The 27696-nt window shown below is 39.3% G+C and overlaps 1 protein-coding gene and 1 pseudogene across 1 annotated transcript in view; one reads left to right on the plus strand and one right to left on the minus strand.

Annotated features, from left to right (window-relative positions):
* The window catches only part of Vmp1 (vacuole membrane protein 1), an 88669-nt gene that overhangs the window by 53411 nt on the left and 7562 nt on the right, over nt 1-27696 (minus strand). Inside the window, exons 2-6 of the mRNA XM_040749417.1 lie at nt 23212-23316; nt 21910-22045; nt 20256-20346; nt 18318-18428; nt 2961-3128 (exon numbers count right to left, since the gene is read on the minus strand). Coding sequence (XP_040605351.1) covers nt 2961-3128; nt 18318-18428; nt 20256-20346; nt 21910-22045; nt 23212-23287 — 582 coding nt within the window. The 5' untranslated portion in view covers nt 23288-23316. The remainder of the gene's footprint in view (nt 1-2960; nt 3129-18317; nt 18429-20255; nt 20347-21909; nt 22046-23211; nt 23317-27696) is intronic.
* LOC121141604 lies at nt 21508-21604 on the plus strand (annotated as a pseudogene).

Below are 27696 nucleotides of genomic sequence, written 5' to 3' on the forward strand. Positions count from 1 at the left end.
TTTAAAAAAATTAATTAGCATACAAAGTAACGGGTTTCACTGTTGTATTTTCATACACACTTTCCCCTTCTGGTGCCCTCTCTCTTTTTATTACATTTTAAAGATTTATTTATTTTAGTTATGTGTACAAGTGGTTTGCCTACATGAATGGTTATGCACCACATGTATGCTGGTGCCCACAGAAGTCAAAAGGAGGTGCTGGATCCTCTGGAACTTAAGGATAATTATGAGTAGAAAGGGTTCTTAACTGCTGAGCCATCTCTACAGTCCCTTATATAGTATTTTCAATAACCATCTATATTTGGCACTTACTAGAACACACTGTAGTGAATTTCCTGCCCCGGTTATATTCTAGTGTGTACATACATCCCATCTTGTCTATTCATTTACGTGTCTATTGAGGAATAACGGGCTGTTGTCCTACTTCTCACTATTGTGAGATTGCTGTCAACAGTGACACTCCAGTGTCTGGCTAGTCTCATTTCTTTTTGCTATTTATTAGATATGGAATTAGAAGAGAGTCATGATCATTCTTGGTTTATTTCTCTGCCAATCTGTTGCACATAGCAGCTAATAATTTTAGATTGCTGCCATCAACTTCTTTACATTCTGGAAGTCACATGTCAGGAGGCAAGTGTACCGCTGAGTGAAACCCCTAGTGTCTTGTTAACTTTTTGGGAGTGGAGTTGACACAGGGTTTTTCTATGTATCCTTGATTGTCCTAGGACTTACTTTGTAGACCAGGCTGGCCTGGAAATCAAGAGATTCACCTACTTCTGCTTCCTGAGTACTGGGATCAAAGGCATGTGCTACCACTGCCTGGCTTTTTTAAAATTCAATCTTCCTTCAATTGTTGGGACAGGAGTTCATCAAACGATTGGACATTTTTCAAAGCTCATCACCTGTGTAATTAGCAGATGCCTTCCCTGCTCTGTAGGTTATTCCCCAATCTCTTGGTGGTGTCCTGTGGCATGTAATACAGTCTTTATATCTTTTTTCCCCTATGCTTTTGTTGTGAAATATAAGGAATCACTGCCAAATTCAGCAGCATGCAGATTTTTTTTTTATATTTTCTTTTAGCAGTTGGACTGTCTTAGCTCTGCTTTAGGTTTTTGATGCATTTTAGTTAATTTCCACATATGATATACAGTAAATGTTTAACTCCATCTTTTCAAATGTAAGCATTTAGATACACAACATCATTTAATGAGAAGGCTCTCTTGTAAATACTGAGGACAACAACAACAACCCTGTCTTGGGGAAAAAAAGGAAAAAAAGAAAAAAACAAAGCCAATTATATAGGTGACCTCTTTTCTAGCATGTTCCAAATGACTTGTTATTCTAATAATAATTTTTCATAATAATCTTCTCAGTCTATAAAACATACAACTAGTATAATGAACCTGTTTCCAGTGTTTATAAAAGAGCAACAGGAAACATGACAACTTTTCCTGCCTTTCATAACCAACAAACTTAACATATGGCATTTCCTTTAGAATTCCTTCAAAGCAAAACACGATTGCTGGGCTGAGGATGTAGTTTAGTGGAAGAGTACTCGCTTTTATCAAGTGCCAGGCTCAGTGTCTGATCTGCAGAACCACAGGGGGGAAAAGGCACTAATACATAACTTTTTTTCTTTGAGGCAGCATTTCTCTGTATTGCTTTGGAACCTGTTCTGGAATTCATTCTGTAGACCAGGCTGGCCTCAAACTCACAGAGATCTGCCGTCTCTGCCTCCCAAGTGCTAGGATTAAAGGTGTGCATCACCACGGTCCAGCAACACCTAACTTTTAAAACTGTCTCTTCTATACCTGAACAGAAGACTTAGTGGTTAAGATTATGTACTTCTCTCCCAGAGGATCTGGGTTCAATTCTCAGAACCTATACAATGGCTCTACAACTCCAGTTCTGAGGCTCTGATGCTCACTTTTAAACTCCACAGACACCAGGTACATAGGTGGCATACATCATACATGCAGGAAAAATACTCATACACATAAACATACACATATACCCCAGAATCAAAAGACTTGCTTCTTTTAAGTTATGGCACCAATTAATGTTTTATTGAATTTTAATTTATTTTGTTTGTTTTTCGAGATAGGGTTTCTCTGTATAGCACTGGCTGTCCTGAACTAGGAGATCTACCTGCCTCTGCCTCGTAAGTGCTGGGATTAAAAGTGGAATTAAGAATCATGAAAAACTTTGATTATTGTATGAGTGTGTGCTCACGTATTCATGCCCATGTGTGTTTGTGTGTCTGTGCATGTGGATGCCATGGTACAGGCATGGAGGTCAGAGGCAATGGACAGGAAGTGGTTCTCTCCTTCTACATACAGGTTTCATGGACTAAACTCAAGATGTTAGGTTGGCCAGCAGACACCTTTACCCAGTGATCCATCTCACTGGTTCCTGAGGTAAGACCTGCATGTGATCTTTTCTACCTGCTTTTATTTCCTAAGAAACTTTTAGGAAAAGAAAACTTAATGGGCATATAAACTTAATGAACTAGATAGTATATGCCTTAAAAGGAAATTTAAGGAAAACACCAAGAGAATGATTAGGACAACTGAAAATAGGATCACAACGTAATTATGTGGTCTGAAATCAACACAAGGAAGCTTAGTTTAAACAGAAAAATGGTGGACCTTTTCAGTAACAATGATGAAAATGAAATAAATTCTCTGAGAACAAACACTGTGTTTAATCTCTTAGTGAAATACACAACTATTTTCCTTTTTACTTATATATATATATATATTTTTTTTTTTCTGCAGTCTAGTCTGACTGGGAACTTGCATTCCTTCTGCCTGAGCTTCTAAAGTACCAAGATTATAGGCATGGGCCACCAAGCGCAGCTCTGTACTGGCTAGGCACGTGTGGGTTTTATTCTAAAAGGTGTGACATAGCATCAAGATGGCAAGATTGGTTTTAGGCAGATATGAAAATGCAGATCTTACCCACATGCAGGCCTCAATTCTAACTTTAGAGATGATGCTCCACAAAGTCACGGCTCCTTCAGTGCTGTCTTCATCTGGACAGATAATCTGGTCAGGATATGGTGGCTCAGGGAAATTAACTGAATTGCATTCATAAGCAGCTAATGTAACTGAAGCTATATGTGGGCCCTAGAAAACAAATGTAAGAAACCCTGATGAGAACTACTAATGAAAAAGGAATTTTGATGCATGTCATTCCAACATCACATTAATCACTATGGAATACAAGGGAAACACTGTTTTCAGAGAATGAGACTCTGTATAAACACACATTCTAAGATGCAGTCAGCACCTGTATAAAACAATTTTCCCCAACCTAGCTCTAGGCAGCCTATCTATTTTTTGGCTTGGTTTATATATTATTTATCCAGAATTACTTGTCATAATGTTATCCTGTAATAAAACTTTTCTTTTAGGTATAATTTGAGATTATCTACACTTTATAGCGAGTTCCTAAACAAAGATGAAACTGTATAACCATTATCAATGAGTTTTACTTTTAAAAGCTTTTTCCTACAAGAGTGATATTTTGCTCTTTAATTTTTAGATATTACAAAATTATTAAACATAAATTATATTAATATTCACACATGCAATAAAGTCTTATATACAATGATTCCTAATTGCACATGATGAGTCATCTGCATGAAAATCAACTACAGAGGGCTGGAGGGATGGTTCAACAGTTGAGAGTGGGTGATACTCTTGCAGAGGACCCGACTTCATCTCCTAGAACCCACTTTGGATTGCTCACAAATACCTCTAACTCCAGCTACAGGGGATCTGACGCCCTCTCCAGTCTTTTGTAGGCACTTGCATGGATATGTGCACGTGCACATGACACACACATGCACATACACACAATTACAAATAATTCAGAAAATCATCTGTAGGATTGGTAAAAATGGGCTGGTGAGATAGTTCAGTGCACATGCTTGCCATGCAGCCCCAACTGTACGAATTCAATTTCCAGAACTGACATAAAAGAATTAAGAAGAAAATTGGCTCCACAACATTGTCCTCTGACCTGGTGTGTTCTGTGTTCTCTCTCGTTCTGTCTGTCTCTGTCTCTGTCTCTCTCTCTCTCTCTCTCTCTCTCTGACACACACAGGCTAATAATAAGTAAAATAAATAATAAATACAAGAATTGACAAAACTGTAAATTCTTGCATTTCCTAAGCATAGATTGGTGGCTGTTAGTAAATAATATATAGTAGCCATTATCTGTTAAAAGAAAAAGTACTTTTCTTTCTTTGCTTATCTTTTTTCTTTTCAGACAGGGTTTCTATGTTTAAAACCTTGGCTGTCCTGGAACTCTCTTTGTAGACTAGCCTGGCCTTGAACTCACAGAGATACACACCTGCCTCTGGCTCCCAAGTGCTGGGGTTAAAGGCATTAGTTACCACTGCCCAGAAGAAAAATACATTTATAGAACAGGTTTATACACACATGAAATTTTGTTACTGACCATATTGTGTGAATATTTCTGAATGTGAAGGTTTCTAGCAATGATTTTTCTACTGACTTTTTATAAATGAGTCAGACCTAAAAACAGTGGTCAGAGAATAAATGGATTTGGATTTAAAAGCCAACTATATAAGATGGAGTGATGAAAATGAAGTCTTTCAGGGGCTGGCAGATGGTTCAGAGGGTAGAGTCAGTTGTCATCAAGCCTGATGACTTGAGTTCCATTGCCAGAAACTACATGCTAAGAGGAAAGACACGACACCACTAGTTACTCTCAGATATCAAAGTACACATTGACACCCATGCTTGTAAACAAAAAGAAAAGAAAATATTACAGAAGTCCTACTTACTACAAAGATAACAAATTATACATTTAAGAATTATTTACTTTTTAAAAAGATTTTATTTATTATATATACAGTGTTCTGTCTGCTTGTATGCCTGAAGGTCAGAAGAGGGCACAGATCTCATTACAGATGGTTGTGAGCCACCATGTGGTTGCTGGGACTTGAACTCAGGACGTCTGGAAGAGCAGTCAGTGCTCTTAACCTCTGAGCCATCTCTCCAGCCCAAGAATTATTTACTTTTATTTTATATACATGAGTATTTTGCCTACATGTATCTGTATATGCTTAGTGCACGATGAGGCCAGAAGAGGGAGATGGGTCCCCTGTAACTGAGGTTAAGGATGGTTGGAAGGCACCATGTGGGTGCTCTGGAACAAATCTGGATCCTCTGGAAAAGCAGCAAGTGCTGCTAACAGTGAAGTCATCTCTCCAGCCCCAAAGACTGACTTTTATTCCTTGAGTTATCCTTGCCGTGTGCGGGTCTGAGCACACGAGTGCAGGTGTGCAAACTCTGGAAGAACAGCATGCACTCTCAACTGCTTGGCCTTCCATCTCTCCAAGCACTCCTCTCCTCTTGGGTGGCTTTTATACATTTGTTTTTAGGAAAAGTGTTTGAAAATCTACGTGGCCTTTTACTTTTTAGTCTTTGCTTCTTTTTTCCCCTTGGATTTTAATTCTTGGAAATTCTTATATATAACAATATTCAAGCTTTAAAATATTCATGATTTTAAAAAGAATATATTTTTTGTTTGTTTCAGTTTTTTGAAGACAGTATCTCACTATGTAGCCCTGGCTGTCCTGGAATTCATTATGTAGACCAGGCTAACCTCAAACTCATAGATATTCACCTGCCTCTGCCTCCCAAATGCTGGGATTAAAGGTATGTGCCATCACCCTTGGTTAAAACATAATATTTCTATTTTGCTCCTTTCTTTTAAAAATTATTTATTCTTTGGCAAATTCAGATATGAATACAATATTTAGATTATAATGACACTCCAAAAGTCCTCTCAGGTAGCTTGAATCAAGTTTTTTGTTTGTTTGTTTTGTTTTGTTTTTTGAGACAGGGTTTCTCTGTGTAGCCCTAGTTATTCTGGAACTTGCTCTGTGGACCAGACTGGCCTCAAACTCAGAGATCCGTCAGACTGTCTCTGCCTCCCAAGTGCTGGGATTAAAGGCATATGTCATCACTGTCTGGCCACAAACAACACTTTTAACATAAGAAAACATGAGACACATGATGGCAGTAATTTAAAAGGAAGAAAATTCAAGAGTTGACTGTTCTTTTCCTTTGGCTACATATACAACTGGATACTTTTAATAAGTGGGTGGGGTGGGGTGGGGCAAGTATAAATCAGAAAATAAGACAATAGTTTGGAAGCTGTAGGGCTGGTTGGTGGAACCCTTGCCTGGCAAGCCTAAATTCCTTCTAATTACAAGCCCTGGGGTGTGTATGTGTGTGTGACAGACTTCTGTGATATAAGAGCAAAAAACCCTACACTTCTATTCCAAAACATAGATTAAAATACAAATTAAGTATATTACTTTATAAAATAAATTTTTGATACAGTTTTAATTTTAGTAATTCTAAAAGAGTAAATTCTCACCAATTTCAGAATTTTTCCCTAAAGATGACTATTCCATGCTGAGGAAAAGTTGCTAGAGGCCTGCGTAGCATGCACAAGACCCTGGGCTCCATCTCTAGCATAAAGTGGGTGTGGCTGTGGTGACTCACACGACTGCAATCCAGCACTCAGAAAATATTGGGAAGAGGACAAGAGTTTTGTTTATCCCAGCTACCTAGCTAGACCTGAAAGAACAACCTAGCCAGGCATAGTCTACATAAGGAGTTTCAGACCAGCTTAGGGTCACACAGTGACACCCTTTTTGTTCATTCATTCAGAAGTGGTACATACTTCCCATAGTCATACTATTAAGTCATGATTACTCAGCTTGGAAGCAGATGTGGTGGTTTCCAGACAAAATGAAAGCTAACAGTCTTGGCTAACAACTCAATTCTATTTTCTGTTCATTTTTACAGGTCTATTTGTAGCCTACACCTTGACATCTTAGGTTAGCCTGTATTTACTGATAGGAAACTTTCCAGTTCTTTTCAACTTTACGGCCGAATTGTTCCTAATGTAACTAGCTGGAATGACGTTTACAGCAAACAAACAGGAACAAAGAATAAATGTGCTTTTAATATAATAATTTAGAAAATTACATGCATTCAAGTCACGTACGTTCTCTTTACAGTGCTGGTACTGAACCTGTGGCCTCCCTCACACATGGGACTCTGGTGCTCTACCACTCATCTATCTAGACCCCAAACCATCTTTTAAGCATAATTTCTAAAAGGTATAGGCCTGAAGGGAGAGGAAACTGTGGTCAGCATGTCAAATAAATGGAAAAAAATGTTATTTATATAAAATAAAGGGGAAAAAAGTGCAGGCCTTACCAGTGTATTATTTGAAAGCTATATTTTATCTGTATCAAAGAAATAAGTGAGCCAGGCAAGAAATTATAGCACAAGAAGGGATCAAGTGCATACAGTCAGGATAAAATGCCAAATAGATCAATAGAAAGTACCCACACTACAGGATGCAGGAAGCAAGTACAGGGAAAGAGACACAGCCCAGTGGCCTGTGGGATAAAACAGTCAGTGTAATACACATATGGGAGACAATGGGTTTCAGAAAAACACTAACAGAAATAGTGGCCAAATATTCTACAGATTTATGAAAAAAAATCAGCCCGTGAAAGCAAAGATCTGGGGAATAAAACAAACCTTAGTAAGAATCAATTAAAAGAAAACAAAACAAACTGCTGGAAAGAAAAGCACTCAGTCAAAATGGCAGGGCTCAACCATGGGAAAACCCTTAATGACGGGGGACCAAAAGTAACACCGTCCAGAGAGAATACAGGGTCAGACTTACAGTCAGAAATAATGGGGACAAAACACAGTAGAATTCACTTTTTAAAATGCTAAAAGAATGAAGGAAAATACACGTGCACTAGAACCCATGGAAAATACACTTCAAAAATAACATGCAAGTTGAAGAACACTGGCATACAGATTTTCCTCTTTATTTGAATCTTTCATGAGCTAAGTAGGTGATTAAAGTGAAGACCAGGCTGGGTGCACAGCTCAGCTTACAGCACTTGCTCTGCATGCCCGAGTTCCTAACCAAATTTCTAATACCAGGGAGAAAACCAAATGCAGACTTATATCAACCTATTTGGGGGTAGGGGTCATGACCTATGTAAAGATAAAATAAAGACAACAAAAGCATAAAGAGAAGGAAAATGGAGAACACTGCTCAGGTTATGATATCACACAAACCTGACAATTCACCTTCTTAAGTTTAAGGTGGCATTCTGGGATCTCCTGGCCTGGGGACTGCAGGCAGGTCAACTCGCTGTCACTCCGGGGAGGTACTGGGGGTGGGACGGGATGGGGTGAGGAATGCCTGGTGGAGGTTGGAGGATAACTTGTGGGAAGTTCTTTGCTCCCACCACGCGGGCCTTGTGGATGGAACTCAGGTTATCAGGATGGATGGTGCATCCTTTACCTGCTGGGTCAAAAATCTTGATGGTTCCAAAATACTTTTCTATAAGTGATTATATCTGAGATTATGGAAAACAAAACTACCCATATCTGGTGGTAAAGAGACATTTTAGGTTATATCTTGCTAATTATGAAGTATCTATTTAAGTCCAGAGAACGATATCTTGGTGTTACAAACACAAATTAGGGTCTTCATAAGGAAGCATGAATATATTCATACCTCAATCAGTTAAAAATTTTCTAATTGTAAAATGATGAAATAATATGTATATTTCTACCTTATTTCAAAAAACTAAATAAACCATTTTCTGGGTTTTGAAAATTTCAAGTTCTTTGTATATACACTACAGCAGGTCATAACATCACAATTACAGCTGTCCCTTTGGCATGGAAGGAACTAATTAAGAAGGCCATAGTCTCACCAAGGTTTCATTAAATGGACTATGAAACCCTGGAAACTGCAGAGAGCTGGAAATACCTTTACATTTACTTTTAGGGCTGGTTATCTTTTTAAAAAATGAAATTTAAAATAAAATGGTTATACTAGTTAGCTAGGAGCTAATTTAGTCAAGCCTCTTTGTATGATGAAGTGTGTGTGTACTCCTAAGAAGACAAGCTGACACTCTTAATTTGAGGTAGCTGTCTTAAAACTGATAAAACATTCCTAAAGAGTGGTATTGCTTCTATAACATCTGTAAAGTCAATTCATAGCTGAATCTATTGTCTATATACAGAAATCAAGGGAGATCCCAAAGGCAAAATTTCCATTTCATTTTGTCTGGAAAACTCAGGGCAAAGGTAATAAAACTGAGCCCTGTCTGATTCACTGGGAAAGCATGTGTTTGCCTCACTTGTTAACTAAAGAACAAAAGGACGGTGGCCAGCCTGGTATGTGATTCATTAAGGATATCTTCCAGATAAATAAATGCATGGAGATGACAAATGGTTGTCTGCATGACTTGCAACCTCTTCTTTCCTTTTTAAAGTTGAACTTTTAGGGGACTTTAGAAGCTCTTTCTATACAGGAATTCTATTCCCCCAAAGTTAGAAAAAGCCTTTGCTTTTCTCATCAGTCAGGAGACAACCTACTTAAAGTTATGGTCTACAGCAAGTAATTCAAGGGTAGAATATAGAACTACTTATTTCAAGTAGATGCCAAAAAGCTGGCCTGCTCTTTTTGTTTTTTTTTTATTTTTAAATTTTATTTGTTTGGGTATTTTGTCTGTGTGTATATCTGCATCCAAAGAGGCCAGAAGAGGGTAGCAGATCTCCTAGACTGGAATTATAGGGGATTGAGATCTAGCTGCCATATGGATGCTGACTCTCTGGAAGAGCAGCCAGTGCTTTTAACCACTGAGCCATCCCTCCAGCTCTCAAAACTACCCTTTTGATTCTTTTGGTCAAGTTTCAAGTCAGGTCCTAGTTCTTCTCCATGAAATACAGTATGGTATCCCTAAACACAATAACCTGGGCATTACTTAATGTGAGTGGCAGGTCTTTATATCTGTTAGTAATTTAACAAGATATAGTTAGAATTCTGTCTTATCTTTCTAATATAACAAAATGTTTAAAAATATAATAATAGCTGTGCTACCTAGGGCAAGAATATATGATTATATTGTAAAAGTGTAAGTACATAGTTGCTAGCTAAAACAAAAGAAATATAGACTATAACATTAGTAAGCCATTCGATTGTAACAAATTAGTAGACATAAAGGCAGAATTTATGTTTCTTCTGTAAAATCAGATAACTCACACATGCAGACATTGCATCAGTCTCATAAAATCAAGTAACTTACAATTGGTTTTAAAGGTTTACAAATAATTGTAAAGCATTAAGTACAGTATATATTTTTTAGCTCATGAGAGCTAATTCATGAGTCATTCCTTGGGGAAAGGCAGGGAGAAGAGCTGTTGTGCCCTCCCTCGTCAAACAAAGACAAAGGCATTTTTTCCCTAATCTTCCAGGAAGAGTTTTGACTCAGTGTTCATGACCACAGTCACCGTACCTATAGAAGTCAGTACCGAATGACATCATAATCCAATGTGGGGGAATTTCTTCCTTCTCTGTATTGAAGGATAAGTAGATGAGCAAACACTAAGGTGATCACCAGAAGTAGAAATGATAGTGAAGAAGATAGCTACTGGTTTAGCTTTGAGAAAATCATCCCGATGGCATGGTATTTACAACACAGCATTTCAGTCACTGAAACTACTTCCCACTTGGTTTTACTTTATCAGTGGTGTTTCCCAAATACTTATTTTTTAGCAATTAAGGAGTCAAGAATCAAAGGTCCCAGAAACACCTGTACCTAAGGAAACATAATTTTAAAGTAGTCTAGACTACTAGTCAGTGTGCACTGAAGGAGACATAATGCCATCCACAGTGATGTCTGTACAAGAGAAAACAACATGCAGACTTCTAAAGGTACAATTTCTGCCCCATTTTGAAATAAAATAACCCAAACTTAAAAATAAAACAGGCATCTGGGCAGCTAATATTCCACATCTTTTTGGCATTTAATTTCTAAAGTGAAGGGCTTTTGTTGAAATGCTTATATTAAGAAAATGTCTCTTGCCGGGCAGTGGTGGCGCACGCCTTTAATCCCAGCACTTGGGAGGCAGAGGCAAGCGGATCTCTGTGAGTTCAAGGCCAGGCTGGACCGACAGCCTCCAAAACAATACAGAGAAACCCTGTCTCGTAAAAACCAAAAAAAAAAAAAAAAAAAAAAAAAAAAAGAAAATGTCTCTTAAGTAGACATTTTCAAAGAATAGTACCTTGTGGTTATACAACAAGTTGTTTCTAATACAACTTGGTCAATTTTATAATATAATCCAGTTGTTCCAATTTTTTCTACTTTCACACTGCTTTTAGAAATGAGAACGCTAATGGTTCAAACACATAGAGATTTTCCTACTTCGATCCCCAAATGTTAAAAAAAGCCAACAAGTGAATTACGCTAAAGAGCATTTGTCTGTAAAGCTAAGGCCCCTCAGGTAAGCATCTGCTTCTTACAGTGTGGACCTGGGCTTGTTAAGTCTTTCCGTAGGAAACTGCTCCACCTAGTGTCAAGACTGTCCACACAGCATACAACACAGGACTAAACTTTAGTCAGGGAAATTATTATAGTTTTTGCTGCTGTTGAGATAGGGGCTTATGTAAGTTAGTCGACTCTAGAACTTCTTATGTAGTTGAGGGTGCCCTTCAACTCCTTATCTTGCCTTCAATGTGCTAAGATTACAGGTGTATGCCACCACACTCAGCTGTCTTATTTAAATGTAAGACTTTATAAATCATTAATGGCCCACAACGGACTCTATAATCATCTTTGTGTCCTATAATTTAATTCATATAATGTATCTATATAAAAGAGTGTGTCTGAGATACACTTGCTTAAATGAGTGGCCGCACTGGACACTAAAAATTCTAAGGAGATAAGTGAGACTACTGGAACCCAAGCTTCTTTTCACACGAGATCCTTTGGAATTTAAAAGTTCACAGGGGACTGTTGTTGGTTACTTCTCTCTATATTTCCTCTGTTTTTTTGTTTTGTTTTGTTTTTCCCTCTTGCCAAGACAGGGTTTCTCTGTGTAGTCTTGGCTTCTGGAACTCACTCTAGACCAGGCTGGCCTCAAATTCAGATCCACCCACCTCTGCCTCCATAGTGCTGGGATTAAAGACACACACACCACTCAGCATTCATTTTCTCTTTTTTATTTTTGAGACAAAGATTCATTAAGCAACCAAGGCTGTTAAGAATAGCTAAGGGTTGGGAGTTGGGGAGATGGCTCAGGTTAAGAGCACTGGCTGCTCTTCCAGAGGACCCAGGTTCAATTTTTGTTACCCATATGGCAGCTCACAACTGTGTGTAACTCTAGTTCCAGAGATCTGATGCCCTCACACAGACAAACATGAAAGCCAAAAATAAATACACATAAAATAAAAAAATTTAAAAATAGCTAGGGGAGCTGGAGAGATGGCTCAGAGGTTAAGAGTACTAGCTGTTCTTCCAGATGACCTGAGTTCAATTCCCACCAATCACATGGTGGCTCATAACCATCTATAAGAGATACAGTGCCTTCTTCTGGCGTGCAACCACACATGGAGGCAGAATGCTGTATACATAATAAATAGCTAAGGGTGGACTAGGAACATAGTCAGTATTAGAGCATTTAGCAAGCATGTACAAGGCCATTGGTTTGATCCCTAGTGAATAAATTTTAAAAAATAGCTAAAACACATAAACTGAAAACAACTGCTTGCTTAAAAAAAAATTGAGAAGCTGGAGATCACTTCATGTTGGCAAAAGCATCTGTTGTACAAGCCTGAAAACTTGAGTCTGATTCACTGAACCCATGTAAAAAGCAGGACACAGTGGTGTGCATTTGTAATTCCAGCACCCTTATGGTGAATGGGAGGGAGAGGAACAAGAATTTGCTGGGAGCTCAAGTATGCAGAATAGCTACAGAAATAATAAAACTCTGTCTCATAGCCGGGCTGTGGTGCTGCACACTTTCTGTCCTAGCACTTGGGAGGCAGAAGCAGAAGGATCTTTGTGAGTTCGAGGCCAGCCTGGTCTAAAGAGTTCCAGGACAGCCAGGGCTATTCAGAGAAACCATGTCTCAAAAACAAAACAAAACAAAAAACCAAACCAAAACAGAACACCAACAACAATAAAACAAAACAAATATCCTGCCTCAAAAAATAAGGTAAAATGAGACAACAGACTCCTGAAAAATTGTCCTCTGACCTTCACATATGCACTGTGACATGCAAACCCTTAGAAATCTTTGGTACTTCTCTTTTTCTTATATACTCTATTTCAAAAACAAAAACCCTAGATCGTAGTGATATAATGTAATATAATACATAATAGCTGTAATAATTTCCTGAATACTTTTATGTACTAGACATCATGCTTGAAAAAAACACAAGTGTTATGTCATTTATTCCGCAAAAGAATCATATGAGACAAGTACCAACATTATCATCTCCATTTATAGTTGAGAAAGCTGGGGTTCGAAAGTCAAGAAATCTGCCAACAATCAAGTACCTAATATTGGAGTAGACATTCCAACCTCTGTAAGTTTGGGACCAGCCTGGTCTACAAGAGCTAGTTCCAGGACAGCCTCCAAAGCCACAGAGAAACCCTGCCTTGAAAAACCAAAAACCAAACAAACAAACAAACAAACAACAACAACAACAAAACACACAGATGTTTTTCATGTGTGCATACATGTGTGAGAGCCTGATGCCTGTAGAAGCCAGCAGAGGGCATTATATCCCCTGGAACTAGAATTATGAATGATTGTGAGCTACCATGTGGGGCTGGGAATTGAACCCAGGCCCTCTGCAAGAGCATAAATGTTCTTAATTACTGGGCCATTTCCCCAGGCCCCTAGAAGAACGATTTCAAACCACTTATGTATGAATGACAGTCTTTGGAAAATGTGAAGACTGTGGGTTTTCTTCACTTGGAAAAAAAAAGTTTATTCTTCTAGGCACACAAGTACAGTAAGCCTTCTGAAGCCAATTCACTGATGATTAAAATGAAGAAAACAAGCGACTTAACCTAGTGGTCCTACTAACCATCCTACTTCGAGTCACAGAGAGGACATGTATTTGCTTCCCTTAATAACCTCTGTTTTGCAACCATGACTTGTATAAGTAACAACTATGCTTAAAGAATGATGAGGGTTCCAATACACTCTAATTTCAAGTTACAACCTTTCAGTTAAACTTAAAAATGAAACCATTCAGTAACTGAAAAATATTACTTCATTTTAAGAACTAATTGTTTTAGACTTTTAAGTGATCATTTGGTACACATTAAATCACAATTAACAAAGTAAAACTCCAAAAGGGCAACTTCTACCATGGAAAACAGTGGATATGAAGTACAATATTACTTTTAAGCCATGATTTTAAGGAGGCAGGATCATTATAAAAAATGAATTTAACCTTCAGTCTTTACAACTGGATTCTTTTTAAAAAATAATTTATTTAAATTTATTTTATGTGCATTGGTGTGAAGGTGTTAGATCCCTTGAACTGCAGTTACAGATAGTTGTGAGCTGCCATGTGGATGCTAAGAATTGAACCCAGGTCCTCTGGAAGAGCAGACAGTGCTCTCTCTTAACTGCTGAGCCATCCTTTCAGCCCCTGAAACTGAACTTTTTAAAAGCATTTACAAACATTTATTTGCAAGAAATTCAAGTTACACGTGAAACAGACTTGGCTTCTCTATTTTTACCACCAAAAGGTAAAGAAAAACACTTAACCATGTGTTTCATTTTTTTCTTCTGTACAAAGTGAGATCATAAACTTTTAACTTTGAAATCTTTTGCTAAGTGCAAATACTAGATTCTCTCCCAGTTTTAAGGCAACTACACTGGGGGTGACTAGGCAGTTTCTCAGACCAGGAAGCAGCCTGGGCCTCAGAGGTTAGGATGCCAGCTGCCTCGGAGATCCCTTCTGGTCCACCCTCTAACCCTCTGGCCCTGCTAGCACACAGGTTCTGGTTGGGACACTAAGGACGAGAAACCTTGATGGGGACAGGCAGTAGCAGCCTACCCTGAGGCCATGGACAGACTGTATTTTTAAGGACATGACCCTGACTTTGCCTCCTTGAGGGCCTAGGTCTGGGCTGCACCTGTCCTTCCAGCAACCCCAGAAACTGCCAGGATTACCTGGCCTCTTTGTGGGTTATGTGATAGGGGTATTGTGTGACCCAGAGCTGAGTGTCTGGTCCAGAGGCTCATGAGACTTGGAGGGGCAGTGCTTGGAGTAATTACCCACCTGTGGGGCCCCTGGAGAAGTGCAGGGAACACAAATGCACTAATAGTTGGTCCTTGGACGATCCTATCATGCAGCATGTGACCCATCTTTTCAAGGCACTGTCATTCAGACTAGTAGCACAGTTCAGGTGACCCACAGCATAGCTCCTGAGTCGAGGATGTATGTGCCCCACCCACACTCAGCTGACATGGGCACCTCAAGAAGTCTTTGCCCTCCCCATGGACATCTCACTTTCAAGTCTGTACTTTCTGTGTACATGGGACACTCCACAGCAATGGGAGGACAAGGACAGATGATACAACTGAGAAACCCATCTGCCACCAGTCCTGCTGCACAAACAGGCTTGAGGGATACAGAGACCTGATCTGGATAGGAGGGGACACAGGCAGTGGAAGTATGCTGGGAGCATTCTGACTTTAGCGAAGGCAGCTGCAAAACTGGATTCTTTTTTTAGATATGGTTTCTCTGTGGCTTTGGAGGCTGTTCTGGAACTAGCTCTTGTAGACCAGGCTGGTCTTGAAGTCACAGAGATCCACCTGCCTATGCCTCCCGAGTGCTGGGATTAAAGACATGCGCCACCACCCCAGCCCAGTCACTTATTTTGTTACAAAGTCTTCCCAGACGGCTGTGTTTCCGACCAGACTATTTTCCTAGCATGCTCACTTAGCCTCTAGACTGAGGGCTGTATGAATGTAAGGTAGAGGCATCTATTTCACCAGCACAAAAAAGTAGGACACAGAATGTCAACATCATCACATCTAAGTGAGAGCTACATAAAGGCTCCTAAAAGAAAGATATATAATCATGACACCCCAAACACAATTATATACCCTAGATAAAAACCAAATAAATGGACCCAGCATAGTGGCACATGCCTTTAAATTCCAGCACTCAGGAGGCTGAGGCAGGATGTTTTCTGTGGGTTCAAGGCCAGCCTGGTCTACACAGAGAGTTCCAAGACAGCCAGGGCTACATAGTGAGACACTGCCTCTAAAACAAAATAACTAGACATCAACAACAAATGGAGATTCTTAAGTGGAGGAGGCTCAGAGGTCCTTGTGCTCACAGATAAGCACTAGAGAAAGAAGGAATGCTAAACATGCCGGGTTGCCTAGTCAAAGACAAAGATTATAATCTGTTTTCAGAGCAGAGGTGGTTAACAGCCTGACAACTTTTGCACTGTGTGAGCAAACACCACATCTTCCCCAGACCCTTATCATATGATTGTTTTCCATGATCAATCTATAGAACCTATCTTTATGAAAGATGCAACATGTACTTCACAAAATTTGACATGGGATTGAGTTTATTATCACCAAGAAATTTTTTCACCAAATTGTGGTGTGCTTCAATATGACTAAAAGAAACTACTCGGGGTCAGACTCTCTTAAGTTTGAACCAACATTGGCTACTAAGTTGTCTTAAATGGAACTCATATGGATGACACTCTGTTGGCCATGGTAGTCACAGAGACCCCCCTACAATGAAGGATAAACGTTTGTTACAATTCAAAATGGCCCCACCATGGTGGCGCATGCCTTTAATTCCAGCACTCTGGAGGCAGAGGCAGGCAGATCTCTGTGAGTTCAAGGCCAGCCTGGTCTACAGAATGAGTTCCATGATAGACTCCAAAACTATACAGAGAAACCCTGTCTCGAAAAACCAAAAAGTTTGTTACAATTCATGAAGGAAATGGTAAATTAAAAATCCTGCCTAGTGATTGTAAGTTCCAGGACAGCCAAGGCTATACAAAGAAACCCTGTCTCGAAAAACCAACCAACCAACCAACCAACCAAGTCCAACCAAACCCAATCCAAACTTGAGAAAACAAGGGGCTGGAGAGATGGCTCGGTGGTTAAGAGGAGAGGACTCAGGTTCAATTCTTAGCATCCATATGACAGCTCACAACCATGTATACCCCAGTTCCTCCACAGGCACCAGATAAACACACAGTGCAGATATACACGCAGCCAAAACACTGATATACATTAGAAACTAAAGCTGAGAAAATTCTAACCACATTCCATTAAACTGGCATACTGATCAAGGGTAGAAGTGCTCACTCATGGAAACAAAGATTTTACTTTTCCCTTATATCAATTTTGTACTAAACTTCATTGTTGTAACTTGTGGGAAGAGTCAATTCTCTTCTTCAACCATCTGGGTCCCAGGGATGGACTCAGGTTCTCGGGCTTGAACTGAGTCATCTGGCTGGCTCTGAATGCCTGTATGCTTCTAAATCTTTTACTGAATACCTGGATCAGTGGAGATGGGACAGTAATGTCTTTATATGAAGACATTTTACAGTTTATTAATGTTTCTTATGTACATACAATAAGTAACAAAATTTCCTTACTTCAAATTTGCTTCTTAAAAAAATACAGGCAGCAGGGCATGGTGGTGCACACCTTTAATCCCAGCAGAGGCCGAAGCAGGCAGTTCTCTCTGGATTTGAGCCCAGCCTGGTCTACAGAGTGAGTTCCAGAATAGTCAGAGCTACACAGAGAGATCCTGTCTGAGACAATAAGCAAACAAACAAACAAATGGGTATATCTCTGGGGGTGTGTGTGTGCATGAGTGCTATGGTGCCCATGTGGAGATCAGAGGATGTCAGGTGCTGACCCTCAAAAGTATTATTGTCTGATGCACACTAGCAGGCCCATGAACTTCTGGGTATTTTCCTGCCTCCATCTTCTTTTTCCCATAGAAACAGTGAGATCACAGTGCCACCCTATTTAGCTTTTCATGTAGTCTGGGGATTCAAACTTAGGTCCTCAAGATTGTTCAGAAAGCACTCTGCCCACTCCCCAAATTTCATTAAAATAACAATTGCAGAGGTGAAATAATCATTACTTCAAAACCTGAAACTAATAAAAGTTTTCTCGTTGAGCTAATTTAAGTAAACAACTATATCTGCTCAACCATCTTCCCATTTTCTCCTTTAACTCTTTAGCTCCAAAGAAATCACAGAGCACAATAAAAAGACAAACTTCAGGCACTGGTCTCAAGAGCAGAACACTTACAAAATACTGAAGCAAGTAAACACAGATTTTAGAACTATAGCTTCTGGTGAAAATCACTAACAGAGACAGAAGAATCTCCTTTGTTTTTGTTCATTGAAAGAAAGTCATTCTTACCAGATAAAGCAGAAAGGTGTGCAATCCTGTTCCAAGACCGACAGAGGACAAAATCCCCAAGCCTATCCAGTAGGCATACAGAAGAAACTGCTTCTCTATCCGCTGCACATACTGAAAAGAAAGGGGACAAGGTATAAACTGCAACACTCTGCCCAACAGAGTGCAGTCATAGCCACCACCCGCATGACCAGCCAGCTCTACAAAGCTCTGAGAAGCTAAGAAACATTAAGACCAAAAATGCCTTGAAGTCTCACATTGTTAGTGTACTATAGCAGAGAGGACAGAAACCAAAACCCCCCAAGCCCCAAAATGAAACCAAAACCCAATTCATTCAAGCAGAATAAGTTGGCATTGGGTAAAAATAAGAAACAACTACTACTATAGTAATCATTATTTTTTTTTTTTTCCTTTTTCATTTCTTGAGACAGAATCTCCTACTGTAGCTCAGCCTGGTCTGGTATTTTCTGTGAACTTCAGTTGATCCTACTGCTTCTACTTGCTGGGTGACATGTGTGCTACCATGCCCAGCCTAGTAAAATAAAATAAACACTCAAAGTGACTTAAAAATTACAAAATTTCACATAAGACAGGGTTAATATAGAAAACTTTAGGAAAATACAAAACACAGTGGTAAAGAAAGGGAGCAACGAGCTAGGTGTGGTAGCACAGGCCTTTAATCCCAGAGGCAGTGGCAGAGGAATCTCTGTGTTCCAGGCCCAGCCTGGTCTACACAGTGATTCCAGCATAGGAAGGGCTACAGAGTTACCCTGTCTCAAAATGTAGGGGGCATAGGGTGTGTGTGTGGGGGGAAACCACACATTTTGTAAATAGAATATATTCTTGATTATGCAAGTAAATGTTTAACACCAGGTTGTTAAAATATGTTTCAAGCCGGGTGTTGATGGCGCACACCTTTAATCCCAGCATTCGGAGGCAGAGGCAGCCTGGTCTACAGAGTGAGTCCCAGGACAGCCTCCAAAACAATACAGAGAAATCCTGTCTCAAAAAACCAAAAAAAAAAAAAAAAAAAAAAAAAAAGTTTCAAACATGAGCAAAATAAAGTCCAGTGTAAGAAAGATGCCTTATGATTTATTTCGAGACAAATTTCTAGTGTTAAAAAAAAGTCAGAGAACTGATTAGAGTATCTGGCTGCTTGGTTTACTTATTCCTTTGCTTATTTACTTATTAAGAGGCAGAATTTCACTATGTATCCCTGGCTAACCTGGGACTCTGCAAAATAGGCTAATTTCAAACTCATGGTGATCTCTCTGCCTCTGCCAGACTTACTAGCATGTGCCACCATGGCTAGCTTAATTGCAAACTCTTACCAACATATAAAAATTACCTACAGGAAATGCATTCAACACTATAATAATAATAATAATAAAAAACACCTTCCCTGACATTAGAAGCAAATTACTTTAAAATGATAGAATGATAGCTTTTTAGAAACATCTCCTATTAGACTACTGCTTTAATGAAAGGTGCTAACAAAATGCTAACCTGTTATTTTCCCATCAGTACCAAGACTGCAGGGAAATTAAACTACCTTTCATAGAAATAAAATCTAACTTTAAATCTAGGATGAAATCTGTTTGGATGGATCATAAAGGCATAGTATGGTCATTATGAAGTCTTTGTGGCAAAGATAAAGGAGTCATGCTGTTTTGACTGAATACCGTAAATCTTTTAAGGTAAAGAGAAATACCAATGCTAAAATAATGTTAACTGGCTATGAAACAGTGCTCAGGTATTTTTAGTGTATAGAATAAAACATTAAGACACTAAGTTATTGCCAGAGCTGTTACACAGAGAAACCCTGTCTGGGGAAAATAAAAAGTGCAGAGGGTATAAATTCTATGAAACTACATTTGTTCCATTCTGAAATGTCATGTGATCACAGAATGCCAAGGAGCAGAGAATTATTCAACATCTTACCTGTTGGTGTGATCCTTCCACATAATACGTAGCTATAAGCACAGCGAGCAGCAGTAAAGAAGACAACACAATGCTTTGACGATGCCACAATCTTAAAAACAAATTGAAAAAGAAAAACAATCTCACATTAATCTTACAATTTGCAGAAACAGTCTTTGGGATGTAAAAAAAAAGTCTGTCAAGATAAATGAGCCCAGAACCAAAATTATCACATAGCCTTACCACAGCCATCTCTGTGCCCAAGCCTGATCTTGTTCACACCTCTTTTAATTTGGAGAGGTATTACCAGACTTCAAAGGGATGGGTCAGACACTCAGTGTTGCTATTGTAGCAGGACACTTAACCTTTCTGATTTTGTTTTTTTTTTTTTAGGGGGGAGGGGTTTAATGATTTATTTATCATGTAACAGTGTTCTGCTTGCATATGTGCCTGGATCCCAGAAGAGGGCACCAGACTTCATTACAGATGGTTGTGAGCCATCTTGTAGTTGCTGGGAATTTAACTCAGGACCTCTAGAAGAGCACCCAGTGCTCTTAACTACTGAGCCATCTCTCCAGTCCCAGTTTTTGCTTTTAAAATCATAATAATCACATATTTGCTTTTTATTCTTTGTGGACCTCCTACAGGATCAAACAAACTGAAAATTGTTAGAAAATATTTTATAACTTTTGTTTTTTTTTTTTTTTATGAGACAGGGTTTTTCTGTATTGTTTTGGAGGCTGTCGGACCAGCCCGGCCTTGAACTCACAGAGATCCGCTTTTATAACTTTTAAGTACAACAAAATGTATGATAACAGTATAGATAATTCAAAAGAACAAGAAAATAATAGAGTATGAGAGTTCAACTTGCTGTCTTGGATATTTCAAACAGCTAGAAACACAGAGGGGACACGTTTAATGAGTTCTTTTTCACTGGCTGTAAGACATCACAGGCATCTTAAACCTGCTGCAGGCTTGGTGAATCTACTGCACATAGGCCTGATTTCTTTTCAAGATAAAATCAGGAGAAAAAAACAAAAAACACTATCTTTTTAATGTCTTCTCTTGGAAGACCCAACCTGAAGCAGTAGTAAATTGTAATAACCTGTTGAGCAAATAACATTTCCTCAGTCATTTTTGTTCAAACCAAATATCCGAATCTATTGCTTTCCCCTTTGGGAGGTAGGGTGATGGTGGGTTGGCAGGCTTTATGTATCCCAGGCTGATCTTGAACTATATATAACAAAGGATGACCTTGAAAATCTGGTTCTTTGTGCTTGCTTTGGCAGCACACTTACTAAAATTAGAATGATTCAGAGAAGATTAGCATGGCCCCTGTACAAGGATGATATGCAAATTCATGAATTGTTGAGAGAGAGAGAGAGAGAGAGAGAGAGAGAGAGAGAGAGAGAGAGAGAGAGATAAGAAAGAAAGAATCTGGTTCATGTGTGGTTGGCTTTGTATGTGGGAGACAAGTACTCTAAATGAGTTACATCCCCATTCCCCTAGTCTAATTCTTTTTAAACTATAGGAAGGAAAACAAATGTTCCTATGATAATGTTCTAAATGTAATTAATCCATTTTGGTGGAACAGATGGCAGGGTGTAAGAGATGGCTGAGGACTTCTAAAATTAGTAAATACGATTTATATAAAAAGTAACAGAAAACTCTTTACTTTGAGGTCCACTCCTTCAAAACTATAAGAGTTTCCAGAGAAAAATACTGCAAGGTAATGAGCGGCTGTCTCCACAGAACAATATTCTGTCTTTCTTCCCGGTCCCTTTTCTTCTTCTCATGTACTGAAGAGGGGTCTGAAAAACAACAGCATGCAAGTTAAAACAGAATTCTCAACATCTGTACCACCTTTTCAAAGAACAAAAATCAACAAACTGTCCCATCTTATTTCCCTCAGACTGTATGTGTGAAGTCCTGGATTTGGTCCTCAGCACCAAAAATGAGAGGCAACTGGTGCATTTCATTTCCTTTCTTAGCCAATAAAGATAGCCGAGTTTGGACTAGTTAGTTGCCATTTCTCAGGACTATAGGATTTGCTGTAAATGGCTACCTGGGACATGGATGAAACTTTTTTTATTTTTGTATTTCTAAGCATTCATATACTATATGTCCTTCTCCATGGCAACTAAAAAGAATACTTTGCAAAGTTGTCACTTATAGAAAAAGGTAGGCAAGGTGTACAGACATGTGAGAAGCCACTGAGGCTCAGTATAGGGACCTCCCACAGTCCTTGGCTTTCAGTCAGAGATTCAGATACTTAGTGTTATGTTCCTTTTGGTTTAATGCTTTGGGCCCCTTAAATTTGCATGGTCTGGATGTTACACCTTATTTCTAACCCTGAACTATACCAGCGCCCTAAGGCTGTTACTTTCCCATCAGTGCTAGTGACACAACAACAACAAACACTGCAAAAACAAAACAAAACACACAATCATATTTTTAGTCAGGCGTGTGGTGATGCACACCTTGGGAGGCAGAGGCAAGTAGAGATCTGTGAGTTTGAGGCCATCCTGGTCTATAAAGTGAGTTCTAGACAATCACGGCTACACAGAGAAACCCTGACACCTTTCTCAAAAACAAAACAAACAATAACACAACACTCACCCTATTCCCCTAAAAAAAAAATCATAGTTGAATTTGGACTAAAACTACAAATTTGGAGAATGATACATGTAGCCTAGGTATTTCTCCTGTAATGTGTTTGTTTTGAGACAGGATCTCACTACACAGCTCTGGCTGTCCTAGACTTCACTATGTAGACCAAGCTGTCCTCATACTCAGACACATTCCTGCCTCTGTCTCCCAAGTGCTGTGATTAAAGGCGTTTGGCATCTCAAAAAGTAAAAGGGTAAACTACTTGGTCAGTGAAAGGATCAAGTGAAGAAATACATGCAAAGCCCCAGAAGAAGGACACTCACCCAATACCCAGGGTTTGCTATTGCTGCTGCCACAAAGTCCTTACCTGGGAAACTCCCATTATGCTGCTCCTTACTCATTGTTACACGTCTCTGGTCACAATTTTTTCCATTCTCTGCCATTTCATAGATCAGTAGTAACTCTGGAGGAGCTAATACAGAAAACAAAGCCCAGTAATACATTAGATTCTTCTGCTTTGCAGCTGAGACTAAAACCGAATACAGAACAACATGGCATACATCCCACATCTAACTGTATAATGTGTTCACACAATTTTTTTCTTTTATAACCAAGAATTTTATAAATAATTTATATAACTCCATATAAAAGCTTGAGGTTGTAAACCTTTTCTAAATATCTATTCCAGTGATTTGTTTTCCACATTAAAATTTGGGAGCATTTTATTCACAGAATAAAGGTATCAAGTACTAGCACTTTTAAATACTGATAAACTAAAGATCTAATATCCATCTAATTCATAAATTAATGTCATACACTATTTTAAATTAACCATTTCTTTTTATCATTTCATCTTTTATAGTCATGTTAACATTAATAGAAAACAAATTCATTAAACAAAACACATTTACGAGCTGGGTGGTGGTGGTGGTGGTGGCGGCGGCGGCGGCGGCAGCACACACCTTCAATCCTAGCACTCAGGAGGCAGACACAGGCAGTGCTCTCCGAGTTTGAGGTCAGCCTGTTTTACAGAGTGAGATCCAGGACATAGAGTTGTTACACAGAGAAACCCTGTCTCAAAAAACTAAAAGTTCAAGGCCAGTCTGGTATACTTGAAAGCCTATCTCAAAGGGGGGGGTGTATATTCAAATAATATAATTTATTCACCCATAAAAGAGGTAAAGTAAATATGAGTGTGACCTGTTTGCAACATTTACCACCCCACTGATTGTTAGGTTGAGCAAAAATACATAAAATCAGAGCATTAGAGTGGTTTACGAAGAGATCTAGTTTTAACAAAGTCTACTGAGGATGTCTGAAACTGCACTGTCTACAGGTATGAAGGATTTTGTACCTTCTAGTTATTTAACTTGGAGCCATATGTAAGTTTTGAAGATAATGTGGGTATTTGGATTTAGACAAAACCCACAGCCAAGCATCCAAATATATCACAACAAATAAGATTTGATAAATTTGTGGTAAAAAAAAAAAAGAACAGAGCATAAACTGGATATGGTGACACATGCTTAAATACCAACACACCCAGGAGGCAAAGCATGGATCACACATCTGCAGCCAGTCTGGACTACAGAATGAGTTCTAGGCAGTGTTGAGAACATGAAACCATGCTCCACATATGTGCGTGCCAACACATGCATGCACACACAGAACGAAGAAAGGAGGGGCACAAAAGGCCCTGGAATTACTCTGCATTCTTAAGATGTGTCTGAACAACTGAACACCATTAGAAAAATAAAATACAACAGTACAGCCACTTTAAAACCACTTACTCAGTAAACACTTGTCGAGCGTTCATGGGCTGTCAGCTATTATCTGAGATGCCAACCTCAAACTTTTCATTGATATTCATACATTTGCTCAACTATCAACTTAGTTTCATTTTTTTTTTTTTTTTGGCAGTACTGGGGGACGATCTTGGAATAACATGCATACGAGGCAACATTCTTCTCTTGAGTCAGTCTCAGCCTTCATTTCTTAAAACACAGAACAAAGTAGATTCTTCAGTCCTAAGACACACTCCTATCCATGTGAGCAGACTTCTGTCACCAAAGGCTGTGTAAGGAGTACATCCTGCACTAACCCCTTCACCTTTCCAGGGACTTAGCTCCTTCGGTTCTCTCTGTGTCATCCATCTAGGCTTCTTTATTCTCTGGCACATAAACATCATCTAGTACTTCCCATTTCTGTCCTTCACTGATACAGTTCTCCCCAGAGCTGCATACAGTCAGTCTACACTTCCTCATCAGCAATGCTCTGCCTTCTGACCCCACAGATCAGGTATCAGGAAATGTCTTTCATCAAGAACACTAATAACCTCCATGCTGGCAAATGCAGGAACACTCACACCTTACTGAGCCTCTCACCTAGCTGGGTGCAGGCAATCACTATCTCCTTGAAGGGTTGGATCTCTTCCCGTCTTCTCTGGCTACTCTGCTAACAGCTCCTTCTGCTTCTACTTCGTGGAGTTATTCAAAGCCTGGTCCTAGTTCCTTTTTGTCTCTCCCTAATGATGTCATCTAGTCACTCAGCCTTAAATACCCTCTACATAGTGACAATTCTCTTTCTCTCAAAAGCAGAGTGTTCCATGTGACACTGCCTTATGAATATTCTGTAAGAATAATCAGATCACAGAAGGATCTTGCAAAGTATTCAAGCCCAACCCACTTCTATAATGCACACACAGGCAAGCAGAAGTAAACTGACTCAGATAATATCACAGAAAGAGTTACAACAAACCTCAAAGCAGTACCCAGACACAAGTGGTCTTAAATAACAGTATGGAGTATGATGACCTGCTTTCAAGACACTTTTCTTCCCCAAACTAAATACAGATTATTTCTTGAAGAATTTTGACAGAAACAAACTCAATCTACATAGTTTTCTTCGTTAATATTAGAAAACTGAACCAAAAAAGGCAGTGGTGGCACACGCCTTTAATCCCAGCACTTGTGGAGACAGAGACACTCAGAGCTCTATGAGTTCAAGGACAGGTTGGTCTATAGAGCAAGTTCTAAGACAGCCAAGGCTGCACAGAGAAGCCTGTCTTGACAAAATAAAAAAATAAATAAAGAAAAAGAAAAAGAAAATTGGTATCGTGATTTGTAAGGCTGGTTGAAATAATTCTATTCCCTAGAGCCTATTAGGCTGCCAGTTTATCAACTTAAATTTCTAAACTACAAAGCTGAGGCTCAGCCCCTGAACCATGGCACCATCAAGTTCCAGATGCCTTGTGAGGACATTAAGTACCTACTACCGATTATCTAAGAAATATACTCTGTCTCTGCTGCTTGTGTTTCTAGCTGCAGGTGGTTACCCAATCCAGTTGCAGCACACCCTATTATCTCACTCATTATCATCTTACTTGTTGGACGCTCAGGAAAACTTGTTCCTGAAAGATATCAATATGTCCTGATTGAGTTGAGGCCATTAGGACAAGGATCATTTGGATTATATAGTCTATGCCTACTCCCCAAGAGAGAACTTATTTTTATACTTCCCCAATTCTGCTTTCCTTCTCTGCTCAAGACTGTTTAAACTTTATAAGCTATAAAAGAAAAAAAATCTTACCATCTCCACTTAAATCTCTCTCTTCTAAATTTTTCTTTTATTAAGAAAGACTGCATGTGTGTGGATGTTTTGCCTGCATGTGTGTCTGTGCTTCACATGTGTGGAGTGCTTATGGAGGCTAGAAGAATTTTGCATCCCTTGGAGTTACAGAGGCTGTGAGCCACTGTGTTGGTGCTGGGAATTAAACTTGGGTCCTCTGCAAGACCAGCTAGTGCTCTCAACTGAGCTGACTCATCTATAGCTCCTGGTTTCTTTTTCAATGTTTCTTTGGGTAATTTAAGCCTTCGCATTTGAGCATGTTTATATAACACCCCCATCTTAATTTTAGTTTCATCCTGCCGGGCGTTGGTGGCGCACACCTTTAATCCCAGCACTCGGGAGGCAGAGGCAGGCGAATCTCTGTGAGTTTGAGACCAGCCTGGATTACCAAGCGAGTTCCAGGACAGCCTCCAAAGCCACAGAGAAACCCTGTCTCGAAAAACCAAAAAAAAAAAAAAAAATTTTTTTTAGTTTCATCCTTAAATGTTTTTCTTTTACCTTGGGAGACTGTCAGAAATTTAGTTTTTCTATTTCAAGAGATGCAGGCATCCTGACTTACCTGAATCCCAGCATTTGAAAAGCTTAGACAGTGGTATTGCCATGAGATTCACAGTGAACTCTAGGCTAGTATGTGTCACAATGTGTGATCCTATCTCAATAAGATGAAACACATGATGACACAAATTTGTAATCCTAGCACACTGGAGGCAAAGCCTGGGGGGATTCTCACAAGTGTCAGGCTAGCCAGGGCCAGAGCCAGAACCTGTCACACACCCAAAAACCAAAACCCAAAAAACAATTAGATCGCACAGGGAGATTACATTAAAGTGCCCTGCATAGTGACTGGCAGATAGAGACACTATTTCTCCATGCCCTTTTCTTTTCAAAAGTTTTTTGTTGTTGTTTTGTTTTTTAAATTTCACATGCATTGCCAGGCAGTGGTGGCACAAGCCTTTAATCCCAGCACTTGGGAGGCAGAGGCAGCCAGAGACAGGCAGATGAGTTGAGGCCAGCCTGATCTACAGAGAGACAGTCAGGAATACACAGGAAAATCCTCTCTAGAAGCCCCCACAACCACCCCACAAAAGTTGTTTGAAGGAAAAAGTCTATATAGAGGGTTGGGCAGATGGCCCAGTTGTTAAGAGCACTGGCTACTCTTCCAAAGGTTCCAGGGTTCTCCTCCCAGCGCCTATACAGCAGCTCACAACTGCCTAAAACTTCAGTT

The sequence above is a fragment of the Mesocricetus auratus genome, unplaced genomic scaffold (assembly GCF_017639785.1).
Source record: "Mesocricetus auratus isolate SY011 unplaced genomic scaffold, BCM_Maur_2.0 Super-Scaffold_100007, whole genome shotgun sequence".
Classification (NCBI taxonomy): Eukaryota; Metazoa; Chordata; class Mammalia; order Rodentia; family Cricetidae; genus Mesocricetus; species Mesocricetus auratus.